The 24350-nt window shown below is 39.0% G+C and overlaps 2 protein-coding genes across 3 annotated transcripts in view; both read left to right on the forward strand.

Moving 5' to 3' along the window:
- The window catches only part of zfyve9a (zinc finger, FYVE domain containing 9a), an 86213-nt gene extending 68357 nt beyond the window's left edge, over nucleotides 1-17856 (forward strand). Inside the window, exon 20 of the transcript XR_013779548.1 lies at nucleotides 17842-17856. The gene's annotated coding sequence lies outside the window, so the exon portion shown is untranslated. The remainder of the gene's footprint in view (nucleotides 1-17841) is intronic.
- Nucleotides 1-24350, forward strand: part of LOC306826925 (guanine nucleotide-binding protein G(olf) subunit alpha) — a 44964-nt gene that overhangs the window by 3892 nt on the left and 16722 nt on the right. Inside the window, exons 1-5 of one of the 2 annotated variants that reach the window (XM_079348494.1) lie at nucleotides 7072-7876; nucleotides 8159-8231; nucleotides 9074-9128; nucleotides 9267-9386; nucleotides 17631-17728. In XM_079348494.1, coding sequence (XP_079204620.1) covers nucleotides 7738-7876; nucleotides 8159-8231; nucleotides 9074-9128; nucleotides 9267-9386; nucleotides 17631-17728 — 485 coding nt within the window. In that variant the 5' untranslated portion in view covers nucleotides 7072-7737. Of the gene's footprint in view, nucleotides 1-7071; nucleotides 7877-8158; nucleotides 8232-9073; nucleotides 9129-9266; nucleotides 9387-17630; nucleotides 17729-24350 lie in introns of those variants that run through there. The other variant, XM_079348493.1, reaches the window with a different exon arrangement.

Raw genomic sequence — 24350 nt, forward strand, 5'->3', positions numbered from 1 at the left:
GTTAAAAGTTTTTAAAAAGGTCAATTCTAACTTTGAAAGAGAAAGTGTCCCTCACAAACAGGCGCTGAAGTGTCACAATGCTCTGTAATAACACGTACTATGAAAACAGAACTCATCCACCTTCAGTTTTGACACTCTTATGTCACACTTAACACTGCCGTGTGTGTATTTCTTTACTTTCAGCAGTGTTATGCTTCATTACTGTATATAATAAATGGCTATAAGTTTAATTTCCTGAGTAAACATCTATCAGAAGTAATTATACACAGAACGAAATGGTTCATTCTAATGAAGTCACACAGGCATGTGTCATACATTATTCCCTGATCCACTGCTGAAAGCTCTACAGCGTTACCTGTGTTACTATGGCATTATGGTTCAGGCGGCTTGCTTCACCACTATAGAATCAAAATTATTTTCTACACTGTTTGTCCTGGTTTTGCCCAAGTAGCCTCAGCATGAGCCACAGACACACTTCTGGTCTTCCTGAAGTGGCCTTCGGGACTTTACACCCTGCAGGTCTCCAGTAGGACTCCTGTTGCACGACAGAGGACTGAGGTGGTTTGTGTTCAGCTGAAAGTGGACACCTTTCAAATAGTGTTGCGTTTCAAGGGAACATATGCTGGCTAATCTGGGTCACTTTATGTGTTTGTATATGCTGCAGGTGTTTAGGGAAATAATGACAGTCCTAAGGAAGTATTGTTTATACTACACTGGCATCTGGTCTGCTTGTGCTCGAGCTGGATTCCATCAGATTTGATCTCCGATATTAGTGTTGGAGTCCTGCAGTTTTCTAGCACAACATGTTTGGTTACTTATTCCCAATTCAAGATTGTGTTGTCATGAAAGATATCATAATATATCAAGGTCGTCAAAATCGTCAATACTTTTCAACACTAAGCGTTTTAAAATGTTTCAGTCTCTGTGATTGTAATATTCAAAAGTATCAAAAAGAACCTAATGTAAAAAAAACTGCAGATACTGTCATATTTTCGACTGAAAGCTGAAGTAAGCCATATCTTGTAAACAGACAGAACCCAGAGGAGTGACTGCAGAGATTTCATTGTATTTATCATGATGATTGTCATAATTGCACAAATACTTTGGCAAGGTGTCATATTGCTTCTAATTTTCAGAAATTTAAAACTGAGGGCCATCTTAATTTAGGGTGCTTAGCGTATCAATATCATTGATTTTTTTATACATTAGGGTTTTTTCATAACACCTGATTTTTAAAACTTCGATACAGTTTCAGCATCCATGCCTGGTTTAATACCAAAATATCTTTCTGATCTTTCTTTAGAGTTTCATAAAGCTTCGATGCTTTATATGATCAAAACAATGGCGATTTTATCATTATTAAAGCAAGAGGCATCAAAGGTTTGACAACCTTATTGCGTGTCTATTGAATAAAATTTAACATTCTGTCATTTTGACAAGCGTACAAATCCTCTGGTAAGACTCAACAGGTAGAACACTTTGAAACATGTTTTATGAGAGGACAATGAAGAAATTCCTTTAATAGAGTTCCTTCACACTTTATATTTAAGTGCATGAGCACAGGATCAGGATACAGCGATGGGAACTGGAAGGCTAGTTCCTATTATTTCTTGGAAAGGAAGTGACTTTATTGTTAGGTCTCTTGGATTAGATTCTGTACAGTCCTGCGATAACATCTGTTACAGCTTTTTCTAGATGTCCTTAACTGGCCGTTTTATATCTCAGCCTCATCTTCTTCCATGAGCCTGAACAACATGCTGCTAACAATGATGTTCGAATGAGCAAAGAAATGAGTGAGGTTTGGCTCATGAATAGAAGTTTGAAATGACTGTTTCTTAGGTTATGGTTGCTGTTGTTTTTTTTGTTTTTTTTGCCACATTCTACATATAAAGGCATATGTTAGAGAAGCTTACCCACAGAGGCACAGTGCAATTACCTTGTTTGCCCTCACTTTTAAATACAAGTAGAGTCAAGTGAACTTTGCTTCTGTCTAAATGGGTTTTATAGTTGACCATTGCTGAACTTTGTCACTAAATGCACCACGTTTCCAGTTAACATTACAACAAGCAGGATCTTCTGGAGTATGAATTACTGTCATATTTATGATACTGATAGCAGCCGTGCTGGGATGTGATTCGTCTCGATCGTATCAGCTGAATCAAAGTGAACCATGCCCCATCAGAAGGACATTGGACTATGTTTGTTCTCCTGCTCTTGCTTACTCTGTTATGTAAACTTTATCAAGAGCCTCTGTCCCTGAAGAGAGGGCTATAAAGTTCTTCCCAGCTCCAGTAAAAATAAAAAAAATCAAAGGAGGCTAATTTTAGCTGGATATCATTTGGCTGTTTGCCCCTTTTTTCTATTTTTTTTTTTTTTTACAGTACATGCTTCAGTTACAGTCAGGGCCGCCAATGATTGTTAAAGATTTATACGGAGAAAAGAACTTTTTCAAGTGTCAGATGTCATCAGATTCATTGTAACAGTTCCCTGGCTGTTTTTAAGATATCAGAAAATCTATTTATTATAAACATTTATTTAAGAACAGAAATTTAGCAGAAACTCTGTTATATATATAACTGAATGTGTGTAAGGTAAAATGTTTGTCATGGATTAACAGCTGTTTTAAGTTTCTTATAGGGTGTGGTAATCAAACCCCAAACACTCATAGTGTGGTCGCCGTTCGCAGTACACATCTGCTGCCAGACCTAAAATAGTAAAAATAACTTTGTCGTCTTTGTGAGTTTACATGTAAGGAGAGTATTTTTAGCTTGTTGTATTTCTGTGTTTACTTTAGTAAAGGATGTGACCACATCTCCGAGCTCTGCATAAGCACACAAACTGACAGAGAGGTCCATAACGACAGAAAACGACTATTACTTACAGATACAATTATGACAGTTTAAACTTCTCCTCCAGATTTGTTTGACGACTAAAACTAATATCTCCCAAAATAAAGAAGGATAAATAAACAAGTCAATAGTTAATTTGAATGTTTTTTTTTCAGTTCAAAATATAATGTTAAATATGAGATATCTCCTCTGTGACTGTGAAGTCTGTCTCATTGTAGGAGGTCTCTGTGTCACACGTGTTTGAGAAACAAACCACAATTTTCCTTAAAGCTTTTAAGAAAGTTAAATGAGTTTATTTCTATTTTTAAAATCTTAAACCCTGTTGACTGTATATTTTACAGTACGGTACATATTACTTCTTTAAAAGAAAATAACTCCTTTACCAGTGGGCTTTAAGTCCCTTATTAAAAACATCAATTGAAAGTGAAAGTAAGTGCTATCAGACATACTAAAAATGTGAACTAATAATAATAAAAGTACTAATTCAGGAGAGTGAGTTTTATAAAATGTAATTAGTGCATTTTTATTTATTTAAAGAGGGACAGTGAGCATTAATGAACATAAACATGTGAATATGCCAGGCTATAGCTACAGGCTAATTACATCGATGTGTAAATAATTCATGGTGGTTGGTCAAGGTGAAGCTTAAACTCTCTGTGTCCTGTTGAGTAGCTTGCATTTGCTACCCATTTTAATATCTGTTAATGTGTTTTCTGTGCAAAGTCTTGACATAAATAAGGAAGTTTTAAGTTATATATAGTGGAGTTTTGAAGTATAGCACTTTCCTCTTTATTTTATTACAGTGGGAAGTATAAGATACTCAAGTATTTATTTCCTTTATAAAAATCAAAGTGAAACAAAAAAACATTGAATGTAAGTACTAAGACAATGCAGTGATCGACTAAAGTTTGCACTACCAACCTTCACAAAATGTTTTTTATTATTATTTGCATTTTTTTGAAGGTTTATTTTGGGCGTTTTGTGTATAGGACAGTGAACAGAGTCTAGAATTAGGCAGCGAGAGAGAGTGGGGAATGACGTGGGAAAGGAGCCATACACTATATGTCAGATTCAAACCAGGTCCACCCACTTTGAGGACTAAAGCCCCTGCAAATGGGGTGTGTGCGTCAACCCCTAGGCGACCAGCACCCCCACAATTAACTACGTTTTTGTTAATAAAACTAGATGGTGTTGATATGATTTTTTTATAAACCTCATCCGCCAGTTCCATTTCTGTCAATCTTAATTTCAAACTTGCGGGATGGTCACTTTAAAAAGAAAACAACCCCTTTAAGTGTAGTTAAGATGAAGCCAGTGAAAGTCTTCATGATGATTAGGCAGTATTTCTTAAAACAAACAATATTTCTGCAACCAAAAGCTGAGTCTCTAGCATTCTATCTGTGTAACCTCTGGACGCATGTGTGCTGTACTGTCTTTCACCACTAGAGGGTGCTGTGGGACAGTCACTAGTTTTGACCTTGGTGTCTGAGCTGGAGAGACTGGAGTTTTTCCCCAATCGTTTCCAGTGACGGAGGTTGGGGGGAATATTTTAACACCAGTAAAAGTGAGGGCTCTAGTTGTTATTTGCATGTTGCACACATATGTTTTACTCCTGTCAATACACAAAACAAGTATTTGCATTGTTGTTTGCATAATGGAGACAACAACAACAACACACTACTTCTTAACATGTTGCAGAGGCACTGTATTACAGTTATCTCACACTTTTGAACAGTCTATGGGATTTTTTTAAATATAACTAAACAGTGCATCAGTTTATTCCTGACCTAAACACAAGTGTGCAATATTGTTAGTCTAGTATTAGCTCAATGCTAGGCCTGGCCCACAAAGTTTCTACAAGTTTCTGTAAATGAAGACAACTTGCCTCTCTGTCTTGCACACATGGCACAGAGACATGAATAATAAATGTGTGTGTTACTGTTACCTTAAGTAACACAATGATTGTCTACATTAAAGTGCAGCACAGTAACTGAAGAGTCAAACCTTTACATAACCCACACTCCCATTTCTGTCTCAGAGAGGAAGCCGCAGCTAGCTAAACAGAAGTGTCAGGCAATGCTAACAACAGTGGCATGTGCTCTGTTTCCTTGTTCTACCAGAGCATAGTTATTTTTTTTTTTAACCTTTGAAGATTTCCTTAGCATAGGTTGCTTTAAGTAAAATCCCAACGTGATGGAGGCCTACAGAAATGACAGACAGACTCTCAGATGAAAGTGTCTTGTGGTTCCAGTTAAGCATTACTTTATTTCAATGTCTTTGGCAGGTTAACATAAATACATAAAGAAGTTAGCATTTGATGTGTTGTTCGTTGGCACTAAGTAATTACTACTCCATGTGAGATAGATAATTGTTTATTATTACATGTTTTAAAATGAAGTGGTGATTGGTCTCTTAATCATGGATGACATTATACCTATTCTCTACAGTACATACTCAGTTTACTTTAAGGTTACAGGAAAATGTTTTACTTCAAAAAAAAAATATTGATATGTTATAGCCACTAATGATTTAACAGATTACATTTTAAAAAGGCATCTGTACTGTCTTATATTATGCTGCAGCTTAATCACCAAAAATCTATTAAGAAACAAAAAATATAATTAAATTATATAACGAAAAAGGTCAGAATGAAGAAGAATCCACTTCAATGTGATACTAGCTCATTTAGGGTCCTAAACCTCCATACTTAAGTAAAGGAAAAAACTAAGAGTATATAAATTGTGTTATTACAAGCAGGGCAATATTTCTGAATACAATTATTGTTTTTAAGCACAGTTTTATGATGATTGTTGTATATTACTGGAGTTTCCCCACTTTGTTCCAGTTAAAAAAAAATCAACACCTCTACAACCTAGAAGCTACTTACTCAACCTAAATGTGTTCAATATTACTGTGTATATTAGGATTATTGTATTCTACAGCTTTATATTGTTAAATTAAGTCCCTATAAAGCACATACAAGCATCTACATCTTTATCAGTTGCAACATAACATCTTTACAATGAATACTAAACCAAGTATTTAAGTAAAATGTTTGAATGCAGGATGATTTAAACAAGGTGATGTTGTTACTTGTGCTTAATCATTTGAAGTTTTTCTTGCATCATTTAGTTACACTACTTTTACCTGCATACATGATGGGAATACTTTCTGTATCACATCTTAATAATTGTTGTCGTATTAGCAGTCCTCATTTGGTTGCTATGCGTGCCCTTATATCTTTTTAAGCATAACTACAGAGATGTAGGTTAAGCTCAGTGCACACACAGACACAAAATGTAAGTGGGCTGCCAGTCAGGGCCACCTTACTGAGTGGAAGATAACTTCATGAAGAAGAGACCCAGCTTCTTTCTCTCTGTGTTGAGTAACACGCATAGCAATGTGCCTTTAATGTGTAATGAGTGGTGCTATGATTCATTTTAGTAGCCTATATTTTAACGAGAATACTTAAGTACTTTTTTTGTGGTATCAAGTACTTCTTCTGACTTCACAATACTACTTTAAAGATGCACTATGTAGATTTAGGTCTGAAATTTAAAAGTTAGGGTTTGTGAAACAATTCTATGCTATATTTTCTGATGTAAAGACAAAAAATGTATTCAAAGGTAGACAAATTGGATCCCCAGAACAGTGTTTGGAGCTGAAAAGTTACCAGGAGAGTTTCTATCTATCTATCTATCTATCTATCTATCTATCTATCTATCTATCTATCTATCTATCTATCTATCTATCTATCTATCTTTTTCTATTCTATTATCTATCTAATGTCTGTGTGTGTTTATCTATCTATTTAATCTATCTATATTTACAGGGACCACCTTTTCCTCTTAGGACAGTTTGTGTTATATTATGAATATAGTACACATAGATATCTGTAGATGTTTCCAACTTTCCCATTTCTCTACCAAAACTCCACAAGTGCACCTTTAACTTCAGCACAGGCTCTGACTATCTACTTCCTGCACCACGTAGTAAAGGCCTATTCCTCCATTCTCTCAAGGACTACTATAATGGCCCCCAGAGCTGTTATGTATAAACTACAAAGATAGGTAAAGTCCAGTGCATACACACACACAGACTGTAAATGGGTTGCCAGTTTGGGTCAGGGCCACCTCACAGACTGAAAGAGAAGAGACCCAGCCCCTCTCTCTCTGTGTAAACCACCACAGAGGCGTCCGGGTTTCCACCCACTTTTTTTTTTTTTACCGATTAGTTTGATAGCAGGGGTTGCGAAGAAGGACTAAATCAGGGGAATGGCTCCTCTCTCTTTAGCCTCACAACTTATAAAATGCTCCATCTCAGCAGCGGGTTGTTGTTAATGTTTCAGGTTTAACGCAGGTTTATGTTTTTTTTTTCCTTCCACTCTCTTCTTCTTCTTCGGTCCGCGGCTACTTCCTGGTGCCACAGAGAGAGGCAGTGCTGAGTTAAAGAGACAGAAATACTGATAAAAAAAAAAAAAAAACAGAGAGAAGAGAGGGGTTGGAGACGCGATAGGAACAGTTGACTGGATTCCCAGAAATTAAAAAACCCTCTCTCTCTTTCTTCTTATTTATATGTATTTTTGATATTTCCTCGTTTTTACCGAGCCGTTGTTCTTCGTCGGTTTGTAAACTAACCGACGGTTTGGATGACGGTTGGCTGCTGCGGCTAAAGCGGAATTGTAACGGGGAACATTTTCCTTCCCCTCCGACGGACGGAGAAGCCTCGCAGAGATTTTTTTTCTCCCCCCTTTTTTATTTTTATTTTACAGCAGACCCACTCCTGTGTCATCCTGTGAGCCACAGATTGGCGTCATTATTTTTTTTATATTTTTTTTGTATTTTTTTTTAACGATACCACAAGGAAAAGGGGGTAAGGGCGACGGAAGATGGGTTGTTTGGGCAACAGCAAGACTGAAGATCAACGCATCGACGAAAAGGCACAACGAGAGGCTAATAAAAAGATAGAAAAGCAGCTGCAGAAGGAAAGACAAGCGTATAAAGCCACACACAGGCTCTTGTTACTCGGTAAGGCTGATTTACATGTTGATGGCTGCCTGAAATGTAAGCTAACCGTAATCCCTTTCGTTTACCGAACACGTAGCCCCATTTGACAGCGCTTGCAATAATATGTCATGGGGGTGGATATTGATGGAAGCGAGCCTCTATATCCCACAATAACCCAGCTTTTATTTCTTAAACATGTATGTCGTTCTGTACGCTAGCCTGCTTGTCCCTATCCGTCTTCATTTTGGGTGATATTTTTGTGTTTCTTTTCTCTCTCTCTCTCTCTCTCTCTCTCTCTCGAAGGTGCGGGAGAGTCCGGAAAAAGCACCATTGTGAAGCAGATGAGGATCCTACACGTCAACGGATTCAACGCAGAGTGAGTGCTATTCACAGTACACGTAATAAATACCCACAATAATGCCTCCAAAAACAGAAAATGCTTTATTCGTATGTCTTCCCTGCTCATGAGTAACGTTGTCGAGGCCAGAATATAGCCTGTGTGGATGGATTTTCCCCAGGCACTGCAGCGCCTGTTGGGCCCAGTATCCCATGCAAAGCAGCTAATATCTCTCTCTCTCCCTCCACCACTAGCAGCAGCAGCAGCAACATTACTTCCACCTTACGCTCTTTTTTACCTCCTTTCCCTGTTCATGTTGCCTATCATACATATGAGAGGATTTGAGTGTCAAACAAAGGCCAAATAATTCCCTGTTTCCTGTTTCATGTGAGAGGGTGAAAGGTTGTGATCGACACAGGCCTATTGATGATTTGTTTTGCTGCAAGGCCTTGCACGGCATTGATCTTACCAATGGTCTATTTTAAACAAGCATAGGACATGTTAGAGTGCTGTAACTGTATGAAAAGCATCTGAATATGTCCAGAGTGGAATTATTAATCATGGGGAGACATAGTTTGACTGGGTGGGAGAATAATTTGATGTTTAAAGTTAAATAATGAGTAAAAACTTGACTACAGCTCATCATGCCTCCTTCTTTTTGGGTTTTTGCTGACTCCCATTCTGTATGTCACTGTCACTAACTGTAGATATTCACAGATAACACCTGCACTATGTTTGTGGCTACATTGAAATACAGTGTAACCTGGCAGTAGCCCTGACCTTACTCATAACCATCTTGATGATTAGGTATTCATCAAGATGTGGTCAGCTGTGGTTGATTTTTTTTTCACATCTTTCATTTTTTTTCTGTCCCCTTGCAGAGAAAAGAAACAGAAAATACAAGATATTCGAAAAAACGTGAAGGATGCCATAGTGGTGAGTTCGAGCTTCGTGTCCCTGTTGTTAAATTGCAGTCTTATTATACTGATAAGTATACAGGTTGCATTTATTTCGCCCTGTATTCATCATGCTTACTGCTTGTGTTTTTATTCTCTCCCTACTTCTGCTTTGTAGACTATAGTGTCTGCGATGAGCACTTTAATACCCCCAGTCCCGCTAGCCAACCCAGAGGACCAATTCAGAATCGAATACATCAAAAGCATAGCACCTCTCTCGGACTTTGACTATTCACAGGTAAGACTTTTGTGTTTGTGTGTTTGCAGATGTGAATGTGTGTGAGAGAGATGTGCTGCTGTCACACACGTATGCCTGGGTTTGGTTTTGTATTCATGTTGGTGTTAGATGGCATGTTGGGCTGTTGTCATGAGCTCCATGTCATAAAATGTAGATATTACTGATATAGCTTAGTGTGTTGGATTTTAATTAACTTTAACACAACTCATTTTGCCTTTTTCCCCTCTTTATTTTAATTTGGTTAATGACTTTTAACAACACGGAGCTAATGTAAACATTTTTTTCACTCAAAGTTATCGAAACAAATTTGTATCAAATCAACAAGTTAGTTGATCCAAGGGCTTGTTCAATTTTTCCTTTGGAGCAGATGTACTGTGCGTGTGTCTGTGTGTGTGTCTGTGCGCTGATTTGAATGCAAGTTGGAGCACATGGGACTCTTTTTTTAATGTGTGATGAGCCACTCGATAGCGGGAGGTCATGTGTTGGAAATGTAGATAATGTTTTACATAATTTTGAAAGCCTTCCTTGTTTTGACAACTGGTTGTGCTGCACCGCACCGCAGGAATGACACATTAATACAGACTATTGAAGCTTTTAATATTTATGTTTCACTTCAGACTGTTATGGGAAGCGAATGGAAGCTTTAATGAATTACTTTAATGCATGAATCAAGCACAGGGTTTAATCTTCAGTTTGTGTACTGATCACAACTTGTGCTCTTGCTTTTGTTTGGCTTTGATCCCCATTATCCTGTTCGAACTAACAAGGGAGTTTTTACATTTATGAAGGACAGATTGGTTTTTTTGGGGGGGGGGGCAGAACATATTGCTGACTTATTGTTAGTCATCTGACAGTTAAATTAACTTCAACTATTTTTGAAAGCTTTTTCCCATGACTCCCAAGTTATAGCTTTGCTGATGTTCCGCCTCTGTCTGATTGATATCATTATAAACTGGATTTTCGGAGTTTGCCAACTGTTGGGTAACAACAAGCAAGACATGTAAAGTTGGCTACACTTTAATACATTGCACTTCATTTTCTGAATCTATAATATACAATGAAAGTAGCTCTTTACTGCTGACCTACTTCTTCTATCTTTTGTGGTTTTTCTTGGTGGTTATCAACTTTTCTGTTGTTCACTTTACAAAAACAGAAAAGGATAATGAGTGTGTGTTTTATCTCTTAGCCACAACAGGGCATATGACTTTTTCAGCAAAGCCTCAAATGAAGGTACATTCAGGCCCTGTGGACTTCTGGGTAATCTGCAAACTTTTTTTTTTGTCTTGTCTTTGCTTTATGTTCTTATCCATAGCATCGCTTTAGACCTTACAGCAGAATTGGCTTCTGCATGGCCACCTTACATCTTTGCTCGATGCTTCCCCAGCTTCCCTCTTTGCAACTTTATTTAATGAAACATCACAAGAATATCCATTAAAAGGCTCTGCGTGTTAATTTCCTGACAGGGTCCCCACAGTGAGGGTGTTAACAGGGCAGCAGCAGCAGCGGTCTGTGATGTTGTGCTGTGTGAGGGGACAGGGCCATAGGGAGAGCCGGCTTAAAGTTCCCAGGCCCGGCCAGGCCAAAGGGAACAACATGGCTCTGTTTGGACTGTCTGTGCTTGTCATCAGTCTCAGGCTTCACTTGTGCCGTCCGTGTCACCACTACATTGTCACTTAGTGCCACCAGGCATGATATCCAATACAGCAGCGCAAGGAACACAGCCAATCAGTAACCTGTGGCTTTCACCTGTTGGCGCCGATGTGAAATGTGGAAGTATGTTTTTTTTTTTTTTACCTGGAAACTTCTGGGGCAGTGATGTCATAATGACACAAACACATGAAGCAAAAAAAACCTTCTCTTGATAAACATGATGTTGAACCAGTTTTACATGACATGTTGTTGCTGTTATTCCCCTGATGAATTGCACTATGTGAATATGAGGGGAGTTTGATGGAAACAGCTTGGACTGTAACCTTATAAATAGATTACAGATTTATCTGCTAATTTTTTCTTTTTACATTACTTAAAGGGAAATTGAGTGTATTTTTACCCTCATCTCTAAGTAAGGAGTTAAAAAAAAACATGTGTTGTTCCTTCCACAGTCTTTCCATTGTTATTTGACACATTTGATAGAAGTTTTTCAGGCTACTTCAGCTTGAAAATGTCGTCTCTGCCATGGCTAGAGCTGCAAACTTTCTTTAAAACGACACTGTGGAATCCAGACACACAGGTTCAGAAGATGTAATAGATGAGGATATATTTTCCACTATACTACAATTTTAACCTTTAATATTATACTTGCAAAAATCAAACAATACTGTTTAGATACCTGTTCTGAAACCATGTCAACAAATGAAGGTCCTCTGCACCTCTCGGCTAATGATTTGTTTTAAATCACCAAAAATAGCTAGCATACTTCTACACACTGTCTAAGTTTCACAAATACATCCAGCTTTTTGTTCATTAATATGACTGAATAGCTGTGTTTTTTTCCCAAACCAACCATCTTTCATTACTATTGACCATTACACGTTTTAAAACGTGGTATTAAAAAAGTACCCAACTACCAAAACTGTCCACAACCTTTGGGTTAAAATACATTACTCTGTATTTAGACCGACTTCATTAGACAGCCTGATAACGGACCCAAAGAAGAAATGCGTTGGCCCTTGTTGAAAAACACGCCTTTTACTTGGTTTTGTTTATAACAAACATTTTTCGAAACTCGATCACCGAGGGCCAGGAACAAAGGGGAAATCTTTGAGATGTGTTGGACCAACGGTCCATCACCGACAGATAAGAGTTCAAATACATTTCTGGATATCAACTCATCAATCATTCTACTAACTGTTTTGGCTCGATATTTCACATCACAATCATAATACTCAAATGTAGCTTCCCTTGTCATGTGATGAACCATACTGAGAAGATATTATCATTCAAAGAAATGGATTTGGGTGACCATGGAGATGACTCATTACACTTACTTCTATTGGCTATAACTGTTCAAAGGAGTTCAAGCCTTTATTATATTATAGTATAATACATTATATAGTTATATACATTATAGTCAACAGCCTGATAAGTTTGTATGCCGTCCATGGCAAAGGACGCTCCCTGTCTTTTATTATATTTGTATTTGTTTCTTGCATTTACAACTGAGACGTTTTTTTTTTTTTCTTTTTAAATAACTTTATTGAGTCTTGTATTTGGACATGATAGGCTTGTTAGGTTTATTTATAATGTGTCCTTAAACAACAGAAGAAGCTTTAAAAGTGTGAGGTACACTTAAAAAAAGTGGTTTCATGGATTAGACTTTGGGGATTTCTGGCCTTCATAACTTGGAACTATTTTAGGACAACAGTTCCCCTTTGTACATGTAAATCAACAGGTTTAGCGTCAGTGGACTGTACCATTGATCATCAAAGCATCTCCTTTTTTTTTGTAGCAGTCTGGGATAACAGTGGGCCCATGGAAAAGAAAGCAGTCGTCTATGCAAATGGAAACAAATGTCAGTGTGGTAGCGTGAATTAAATTCAGATGAGCTTAGTCAGTTTACAAGCTCACCAACAACTATGACTTTCTATTGACTAACCTGACCTGCTTTTTGCCAGTTACACCTTTTTATAGCATTCTCTTGCTGTTAGCTTCTTGAAGATTTCCTTGTGATGAACAGCCTCAGTCGTAGCAGTATGTTTCCCCCTCTAATTGATAACTTGAGGATCTGTGATGTGGGACAAAGGGGGGTACCGAGGGCTGCCGCCGCTGCTCTGATTTTAGGATCATGACATAAAAGATGAACTCTCTTTAAAAGGCTCCCTTGTTCATTTGCCTATGCTGTATTTTTAATTTATCTCCTGGTCTTGTTTTATGTAAGACAGTTATTTCTGTTATTGGTCTCTGTTATCAAACACAAACATTCATTTGAAATCGGAGAGAAGTGGTCATGTCAGTTAGCTAAGGAGCTGGCTGTCCTCTAGTTGGCTTTTTATTAAGGGATTTAGTAGTAGATATTAAATCAAAAGTCCCTTTTTAACTGTTGACGACTTGCAACAAGTGATACAAGCCAAAACTTAGTTTTGCTAAGTCAGATCCAGGCCATTTTGTTTTCTGTGTCAGCCTGACCTATATGATTCCAAGTGCAACATTACATCACGTACCAACTTGGTTAACTTTGAAGCTTGGGCTGAGGACAGGGAGTTGGTCAGAGCAGAGTAATCACTGACAGAGAATGAGCATCTTGTTGCTGTAGATGAAGATGGGCTGAATGATGAAGTGAAGAACTAATGGAAAGAGTTTAAAAAAAGAAGCTTGTGTTAAAGCAGATTCCCTCCTGGTGTCTTTGTGTGTTATCAGTTCCTCTGTAGGGCACTGCAGCACACACTGCATTTATTCAGAGGCCCAGTGTCACACGCCTCTGTGGAAAAGAGCCCTGAGGACATCACTGCCCCCCCCAGCCCCCTTGCACCCTCTACCCCTTATCCTCCCTCCATCCAGTCCCATCGCTCTTTCAAGTTTCTCACTTTGGGTTTCCATAGTCAGAACTAATGGCGGTAAGAATGTAATCAGCACTCTTAAATCTTGTTGATATTAGTCGAGGTGGCTGTTAAAGTTTGACTGTAAGAGAAGTGAAAGCAAATACACGCAAGAAAGCAAATATGGCCCCATTTTCTTCGACAGTTTTATGCAGCAAGTGAGTTAAGGATATTTGTGCAATGTGTAAGCATGAGCTGTACCCCCCCCCCTCCAAAAAAAAAAAAAAAAAGTCAACAAAAGCTATTTTTTCCTCTTTGTGTGGACTGGATCGTTGGATAGCCATCAGTGATGAACCTAATCACCGGATCTGCTTGGAGGAGATCTCCTGGAGCATGTGATCATTTATCAGGCTTCTTTCCCCTCCTTCCCTTCGCCTCTTTGGTTCAGGGCTGCTTTCACCCTCTCACAGAGTCACTGCTAAGTGCAGAAAGTCATGTGGTAGTTCCAAGCTAGAGGAGGAGCCCGTCAGAAAGACATGTGCACATGATATTAGTCCAGTTGTCTTTGTTAAAGGCGATCAGAGAGTCCTGGGATGAGTTTCAAAGTCATTGATAAGATGAGTTCCCCTCATAGGGCAAACACTGAACCTTGTATTTACAGCCATGATGGGTCTATGGGTATAAAATATCTGCAGAGCAAATATATATGTTTTAGATATTCATCCAAACGTACCATATTTGCAGTTTTTGCTTACAGTGTAAAATTGGTTTCTGACTACACATTCACAAGTTTTGAATTCAGGAACTGTTGGAAGGACCGGCATTAGGGAAGCGATGAAAAAACAGGTTTAAAGTAACATACTGTTAACAGAACTTTCATTTCTGTTAGGAGTATAACATAACTTTTTCTTTGATTGTTTTGGGGTGCATTCAATATCTTTGCAGAACCTCTTGTGCCTTCTTTTGTTTAGCCAATATTTAAGAAGATATTGCTTCAAGGAAATAGTAGCCAGCGCTTTTAAGAGCGTTCGCATGTCAATTTGTATGTTTGTCTTTGTGAATGCCGGTTTTATTTTGGAATAGATTTCAGTGCAAGTAATTGAAAAATACGATTCACATGTAAACTTTCCAAGATCGCAACTACATGTTGGTATCAATGTCAGAACGCGTCTTTGAATTCAGTCGGATGCTGTTTGATAGCAGGTGTCATAAAGTGGTACACTTTGTCTTAGTTTCATGAAAATCCGACTAAAAGCGTTGAAAAATATGGACGCTTTTTAAAAAAACTTCAGATCCTGAGTCACATTTTGAACCAAAAGTTTCCACGAGCAAAAAGAGCGATGGCTCCAGTCCATGAATACATTGACACCATATCAGACGCTTCCTTGCACCTTTTTGGTTTGTAGAAATAAGCCAATAATGAGCATCATATTAAAGTTTATAAATCTGGTAATGTTGAAGCCATCCACTGACATGCTTTATATTCTTATTTAATTTATACACAACAGAGCAGAAAAGCTGGAACTGTTTCTTGATTTCCAACACGTTATTTAAGATTGAAGATTCAAGTCTTTAATGCCATCGTGACAAACAATAAAACAGTGAAGCATCTCCCTGAGCAGTGTAGTGCAAACGCATAAGAGCTGTATATTAACGTATAACATAATCAAACAATACAACTCAGGATCAAGTCAGTATCTACAGAGTAAAAAACATTTACAGGTGAAACATGGCTTGGATCAACAAAACAGATCAAACCCAGTAACTGGCACACATCATGTTTACACAGAGGGAAAGTCCTGTGGTTGTGATGAATCTGCATCTCAATGACCACTGTCAAGTCTGTAGCTTATTGCAAAGGAAGGCTTCTAATGCAGATAGGCTCATATCAGTCCAAGTTTTACATTTGTTTTATGACTTATATTAAATGATTTGATACTTAATATTATCTATTGTTTCTATCTACTAGCCATTGTGTGCAGCCTCTCTGTCTGTAGCTCAGCCTGCTAATGGGCTCTGTGAACAACAGTTTCAGTATAATTTCCTGTACAGGCCAAACCTGGTGTTGTTAACCAGGAAGTGGTTACCACAAGTGTCTGCTGTCATTTTCTTTCACCTTAGACGGAGCCGAACGAGCTGTTTTTCCCCCCCTTCTTCCAATCTGAGGGTTCAGCTAGGCTAAAGTCATCTCTGCTCCAGCTCCATATGTGTTCTAGAGACGAGAACAACCTGTTCAGAAAGCAAATACGTTTACTTCCCAAAGTGTTGACCCAGGCCTTTCAAGTTAAATACACTACTTGTAGATATTAACAGCTACTGTTTTAGTCTACTGTTCTAGAACCTTAAGCTAGGAGTTGGACAGATTCCCCTTCTATGTATGTATATAAAAGCCAGAGTAATGCTTGGTTTAAGAGAGACACTACAATGTGTTTCCTGGATAGGCAACAAAGTATTCCATTAGGGTTATTGGTTTAGTCATTAATCTATCTTGTCCATTTTTTTCGCAACGTGTCAGTCAAGCTAGGAAAGTTTTGTTTCCTTTGCTAGGCTTTGTTGTTGTTCTGTTGGTCAAACTCTGGCATGATGTGAGAGTGCAACACGTGGGATTCCTTTTCAAAGGTTTTTCACGATGTCTCAAAGAAAGATCATGGACATGCAGTTTGTGAGACATGTTCCAAGAAGGAGGCCGCGTTCACATAGCGCGTTTGAAAAACACAAAGTACATCAGTACAGGCCATCGGCTGCGTTGTTATTTTAAACATCTATGCGGCACCATCTCTTCTTTGAACCTTCACTTTGGAGGACAGGACATAAGATGGAGTAGAGAAATAGGGAGGAGAGTGCGGAGAATGATATGTGGGAAAGGGGCCGAGAGTCAGTCTGGGGCCGGCCTACCAACCTCTGTACATGGAGAGCACAACCTTCTGTATTTACTCAGAAATGATAGTAAAAGATAAAGGCTGGTTCTGTTTTCAAATCTATTTGATTTCGCGTGAGTGATTTATACTGTCTGTAATAAGCACTTTGGTCAGACTATGTTCTTTTTAAACGTAAAGAAATACATTTACGTTGACTTTGTTCTAACTTGCTGAACACGCGGCAGTGTATCACGGCCTCTGATGCTTCGTCCAACACTTCCATATCAGTCTTTTTTGTCATGTCTTACCTCAGGAGACCCCCACCCACCACCCTCCCATCTATCTGTAAGGGATAGTCTCCCTCTGTGAGGTGCATACGTAGAGAGAGCATATGTGCTAACAGCTATATGCACTCCGGGACATTTCAAGCAGACACTAAAATGTCCCGGAAATCTTCCTGAGTTCTTGTTCACACGTCACAGCGGGGACACTGTCCCTCTGGGACGAGAGGGGATCTCAGGAGCAAAGACAAAAAGACTCTGAAGTCACAGATAAAGCTGCAGAATCCAATGCTATAATGACAATGGTAGACGACACAATGGTAGCTATTTGGAAGACGACACATTCGATGTAGAGCAGAACATACTGTCACACAGAGGACTTAACGAAAAAGTCTAAGGCAAAACAATTCTGTGTAAATTGGAGTGAAACATTTTTCTGTGTTCACACATGAAGCTCCCCCCAAACATTTCAGGTCGTATATAAGGGCCGTGTTTGAAGGATTTCAAGGCCCCTGACCCTCCCAACATGACACTGTGCTTAAAAAGCTGTTCAATCTCATTTGTTGTCAAATAAATGTTGTCTGTTGCACATGTTTTAATATTTTGTTGTCTTTTTTTTTGTTGTTGCAGGAGTTCTTTGATCATGCGAAGAAGCTGTGGGACGACGAAGGAGTGAAGGCGTGCTTTGAGAGGTCCAATGAGTACCAGCTCATCGACTGTGCACAATAGTGAGTTCAAAAACTTTAAAGACATTTTGTTGGATGATGGAAACTTTCAGGTTTAAAAAAAATGTTGACAGCTACATGCTTTACATAGTCAGTAACTTCTGCTGCTATGATAGTGAGAAAAAGACAAGTTGGCCTCTTTTTTTCTTTTCTTTTTTTTACAGCGTGTGAACTATTATCCCATTCCCTCTTTGTCTGTTCTCTGCATGTCGTGTTTAAAGGCTGAAAGCTCTGCGCTGTGTGCTGGTGTCATGTCATATATGAATAGGGCTGAGATATGTTTACTCTGGGTGTGGCAAGGCAAGCAGCAGTTGTGTTAGTACTTTGGAAAATTCTACATATATCTCCTCATGACTGCTTGTATGATGTCGCCATGGCGATATGCAAAGCCTTGTTTGGCCTGCGTTAAATACCTTAATGTTAAATTCATTGGAATTGTGCTGCTGATGTTATATTAGTTTGCAAACAGGCGTAAAAGGTGTTGTCATGCTGTAATTTAAGTTTCAGTGATGGTAACTAACTAACTTGTCCCGTTTATTTGAACGTCTCTCAGGCTGGATACAAGTTATGTAGGTCATGATTAAATTGTGGCTGCAATCTTTATACCACAATTGCACTCCAGATATTGCAGTTAGGTCATACTGATAACTTCATGTGTGGCAAGGAGTAGAAACTGATGCCCCTGATTGTCTTGGTGGGCTCCTACAGGTTCTCCGGCCACCATTGGGGGCTGGTTGTACACGGTGAAGGAGCCCCTCTTTGCCTGTAAAAAGGCTGTTTGGATATGCAAAGTAACTTACTGATTACAGTGCTCTGCCTCTACTTCCTCTGTGACTGTGGATTCACATGTAAATATGAGGACATACATGTTTCAAACAGGAGTGTGGCCCGCTGGAAGTCGTCCCCTCCCATCCCAAAGGTTGGCTCCCTTTATCTCTCAGGCTTACGGTCAAAGGCACACTTTATCATGCACTGGGGATACTGTGTTGTTGTAGTCAGCGATCTACGAGCCTGTGCTATGGGTGTAGCTTTAACATATTGTAAGGATGGTATGGCACGTAGACAAACAGTCTCTTAACTCTTTTCCTGAATATCTTCCGTTCCTTGAACATAAATTTAACTTGGGGTCAGGTCTTTCTCGGTTGCCCCGCCTGAAAGTTGCTTCCATAGAGAGAAGAGAGACAGTCAGGTGATGGTTGGAGAGTCACATGAAGCTGTAAGGTGGAGCTGTTACAGTCCAGAGCCTGTGTTTGTCTTTGCTGCTCTGAGTCAGTCTGTTTGCAGTGCGGCTGCACAATATGTAAAAAAGCATCTTGTGTTTATTTTAGTCAATAATCCATTCTGGTAATGATACCACATCATATCCCACAATCATAAACACTTACAACTTTTATCCTGGATGTCCTTGTTCTTCTGTTTAAATTAGAAGAATAGATTCTGTACTGTAACAACTGGAAGCACTGATGCTTGCAACGAGCTGAGGCACTGAAAATACAGCTGTCCTGTGACATGAGTAAACATTAACAGAGCAAAATGAAGACCATGGAAAGCATACCCTTTTTTTATATGACTGTGTATGACAACGTGGGCTGTGTATGATAAGAATCTGGTGATGTGTAAGTACAGGGGCTACACCTGAATATATTCTTATTTATAATAACATGAAAGCTAAAAGGCTATAAATCTCTCTTCTACGACTGCCTCATCGGCCTGCATTCTTTGTGTTTGAGCTAACAGTGTGTCCAAACTTCTTCCTGTCTTCCCTTATACTGTTATGGAGTGGAAGAGTCGAATAGCTAAAGATTACAACACTTCTATCATGTGGTCAGGGATTTAAACACAAGACAAGGATCACAAAACATAATACAGCCACGAGATACCCATGTGTATAGATGTTTCTTTCGCCTCTAGTATCTAAATCGAGTCGCCCTGCTTTTTGTTTCATCGTAGTTCTTGACCAAGATTGGAACAAGTAGGACTCGATGTTGGTCACTAGACCTTTTTATTCATAATTTTTATGGATCATTTCTGACCTCTTCTCTTTTAATGATTCTCCTCTTCATTGTCATGACTTGATTTTAACTATGTTGTGCTTCTCCAGTTTAAAGGTTGAAATTAAATAAGTCACAGCTTCATGTTGTTTAATGCCACTTCAATTATGTTTCAGAAGAAAGGCCCTTTAACTTGATATGTCAGGATTTTTTTGAATGGTGGTTCAACTGATTTGGATGCTCGTGTCCTATCTCTCCTCAGTAGTAAACTGAATGTGGGATCAGTGCTGGTAAAGATAACATTAAATGTCATCGTTGTTTTTTTTTTGGGGGGGGGGGGGGGGGGGGGGGGGGTTCACCTTAATCTCACTGTGTTGCTGAAACATCCCAACATGCCTTTATCATCAATGTGTTTGATTGATGTTTGGAATTTGTCAGACTGCGTGGCCTCTCACATACTTCCTCTCTGTTTTGACCTTTGTGTGATCTATGTGGATGGAGGGCATGAATAGTAGATACTCTGTCCTACATGGCAGAAGACCTTTCTGTGTGTAAAGGTGCCAAACACGCACACGTACATTTACTATACGCGTGCGCACACACACAGACACACACCTATTGTTGGAAAGTTACTTTTAATTACACCGTTCTCTTACTTGGAAGTAGTAGTGATAGACGGCTTCAGCAATCCACTGGGTTAAAAGTTAGGCAGCAGAGTTCATAACTTTGGACTCGGCTGTTTTTAAATAAATATTATATTGTTGGAGAAAAATGTCTGTTGTGATTTTTACCCATTTTAGTGGAGTAGAGAAAAGACACGTTTGTCTGTGAGTGCGTCCCTTCTTCTCAGTGAAATCGACTTCTGAATTTGACCAGGAAGTCACTCCAGAGTCAGGCAGTCCAGTTAGATGTTATTTGATATTTTATATGTTTTCTTTCCACCTGCTCTCCTTCATTTGTTCATATCAAAGTTCCACAGACTTGTGCATATATTTTAGGCTAATGCTTTGGAATAAAAAAAAAAGAATTTTATTCATAAATACAGTGAGTTAAAGAGGAAGTTGGCCTACTTGTGGCTGTTTGTGAGAGGAACAGACTGACAGGCAGTGACCTTACATGCTAACAGTGAAACACAAGAGAACCATTGTCTTAAACTCCACCAAACAAGTTCACATCTGAAGGTAAATAATTTCACTGTGTAGATGTTGTGAAGGCAGACGTATACGTCTGTCTGTTGGTTTGTGCTGTCCTTCACAGACCTTGCTGCTCGGACAGATATTTTTTCCAGCAGGCCTAACGCTGGACGAGCCATCAGACAAAGGCACAGGAAATAAGTATGTGCTGATGGGGAGTGTTTGTTATGCCAAAGAGCATGTCCATATTGATGCTTTTGGAATCCTGTCCCCCATTGATCCGCCCTCTGCATTGCACATTTATACGTTTTAAGAGCACAGATATGTGTCTGCCAGTTGATTGATTATGAGCTATTTTCAGCAGCGGCAGGCTGGTTCCATTGCAATGCTTTGGATGTGTCAACGGCAAAATCAAACACTTTCACACGCTAACAAATCTGAACTTCCAGGCCTGCTGCGAGTTCATTTTGTTCCTATTTTTAATGATTTCTGCAGATATGACATAATTCACATGCTTGGGTTGTACTATAAATGATATATGATTAAACCTGCCTTAGTGGCCAACTGTTACTCCGTGTAAGATACTGTCTGGACTGGTATGGACCCTGTGTTGGCGTGCTATGTTGCAGGAGAGGCAGGCTCTAGCAGCAGGCAAGTCAGAGGAGATCAGGCCATGATGTATAACTGTGCAGCTGAAAATTGAGACAATGAAATGGTTAAGCAATAAACTCAACCTATTTTTAATTCAATTTCATTTGTAATCTTAAAATGATGACCCTCAATGCTTCTCGTGTGTCTCCCTTTGATCAGCATGACTACAAAGACCACTGCCTGTTTGACAAATGTGTTGCAATGGTTTTTGCCTCGGCCACAATGCATTCTGGTTATTGTAGTTTATGAATATGTTTTTTGTGTTAAGGGATTAAAACAAGCTTCATCAGCTTCATGTTGCACAGGCTTGCCTTTTAAAGCTGAAACATTATTTAGAGGGCACCGTATTACACTACTGTTTTATCAATTGACCAATAGCACAATAGCAATGATTTCTAACAAATGACCTCTACAATTCAATGATCAATTCACGTTTTAACTAAAAATGACAAACTTGACCATTTTCCAGTCCCTGCTATTTTTCTCGCAGTTTCATATATATATATATATATATATATATATACTCTAAAATATTCCTCTCCTGTTATCGGACTTTCAGATATTCTTTAAATTTGTATACATTTTGTTTAGAAAGATTGATGCAGTTTTGTCTTCCAAATAAAACATATTGCATCTCAGTTGTTAAGGTTTCCAGGGATCATCATATATTTCTTCAGTATGTAATGCGGGTTGAGTATGGAGAGGACAAGCTGGGTACACTGTGATGGGACTGTGCAGAGACATATCCCAGGCTGGGTCTGGCTCTCGGGCTAGGCCTGGGCTGAGGTTGGGGATGGGGTGTAGTGCTGGTCACGGGACTCTGTCACCAGCCTTGGGGCCACTGACACAGTCATCTGAGGCAGTAAAGTGCTAAGAATGGCCAGCATTGTCAGCCAGCCCCGGCCCCTGAAGGGCCTACAGAAACAGAGGGGCTATGCTTTGCAAACAGTGGCTCTCCTCAATGAGGAGCCTCTTCTGTTCAGGAAAGAGCCCGAGAGAGCGATATTTATACTCCGGCTGCATGTCACTGCAGCTTTTTGCTGTCAGTAATAATATGTTTTATTTCTAATGTTTTCACTGATTTTAGTACACCGTTTGTCAGGAAGGGAATAGGCTTTGTTGTGTGCACTATAACTCAATGTTATAGCATTTTTACAAAGGATACGTCTGAAACACGAGTAGGATTTTTTTGTCTCACTGTCGTCAGAGAAACATGTTAAAGTGTGTTCAGCTTTCTTGAACTACGTTGGGTTTTTTTTACTGTGCAGTTAAAGCATTTATAGATTGATTACAAAATCTGAAAGTATTCTTCTGAAATACATGGAGGTTAGGTGTTGGATGATATTCGTTTTTCTGGGCTGCTACCATTTCCAGATATTAGAAGTTCATGAGACCGATAATTAAAATGAAAAACTCCAACAACAAAAAAAAAGACTTTGTTAAAACGCTCAACTGGAGACTTTTCGTGCTCCAAGCTGCTCTCGCCTCTCAGCATGTCAGGCTTCAGTGTTGATTGGCTATTGCTTGTGTGACAGTGAGCCAATGAGATATTGTTGTGGGTGAAACATTAGGTGAAACAGAGTGGTGAGTGAAAACAGACCCAGAGGGGAAGACACACCTGCAGTGGAGCCTAAATAGCGCACTTTTAAATGAATTATTTCGACAATAGATAAAATAAAACGCAGATACAGATGAATTAATCCCTGAAAATCGGCCAGGTCTATTATCAGTCGAGTGGGTTAATTAATGTAAATTGATACACAAGAAGGATGCTACATGTCTGTTACATATCAGGCAGGCTGTGATGATCAGGCATTGAGAACATCACTTGTTCACAACTGAAAAGATTGTGAACAGTTTTTTTTTTTTTTTTTGGTCATTGCAGCTCAAGTACAACATCTCCTGCCTTAAACACTAAAACCTAAAGACTAAAAAGACAAAATATTCCAGATAATATTGCGGCACAACAACTGGCTTTATAAGCCACACCATGTTACCAAGCACACAGTGTAAATACAGTAAAAAGAAATCCTTTTTTTTTTTTTTTTTCTCAGATTCACCCCTGAATTCAAACAGCACAATTTAATTCAGACATTTTTCTGTTGTTTGCATTTTGAGCTATTAATGTGCTATTTTCAGTTTGCTCTTTCTTGTTGACTGCTTCAGCCACTTTCAGTAAACAAGCTCTTAAAAATAGCCCAAATGGTTTCGGTTCAATTTGTTGAATGTCTGTTTCTATTTCTAGATAATTCTGTATCCCTGCCTCAAGCTTTTCAAAAAGATGATCTTAACTCAGATGTTTTCTGTAGCGCAGTTCAAATAATAATTGTAAGGAAATAATTGTAAATAACTACTTTCTTCATAAAGACCTTAATCCAGATTAACAAAAACCTTTGTGTCGCTTGCTAAAATCAGATGACCCTGCTGTCAGCTGACTGAGAAATAATCAAAGGGGGCACTATGGAAGAGTGTGTGTGCGTGTGAATATGTTTGCGCGTTTGCAGATGTGAGTTTGTGCGTGCGTGATTTCTGAGGAAAAGGAAGGAGTGGTTTTGAGCTGAACTGTAGAATCTGAACTACTTGAAGCTCAGCAGGACTCCTTCTTCACAAACCACTGTCCTTAAGGTTGCTGGAGCCCCCTGTGGGACTCTCTGTCTCCCTCACTGTCCCCTGTGCTCCCCCCCTCTCTCTCTCTCTCTCTCTCGCTCTCTCGTTGGTCCTCTCTTGAGGCCAGGCAGCGGCTGGAGTCAGGATGTTGCAGAACACATGAGAACGCATTCCCTGTGTAGCCTGTGATACTGCCACTGCTAATGTCATTTTTCTATCCATCCGTTTAGTGTTTTCAAAATA

This window comes from Symphodus melops (genome assembly GCF_947650265.1).
Source record: "Symphodus melops genome assembly, chromosome: 7".
NCBI lineage: Eukaryota > Metazoa > Chordata > Actinopteri > Labriformes > Labridae > Symphodus > Symphodus melops.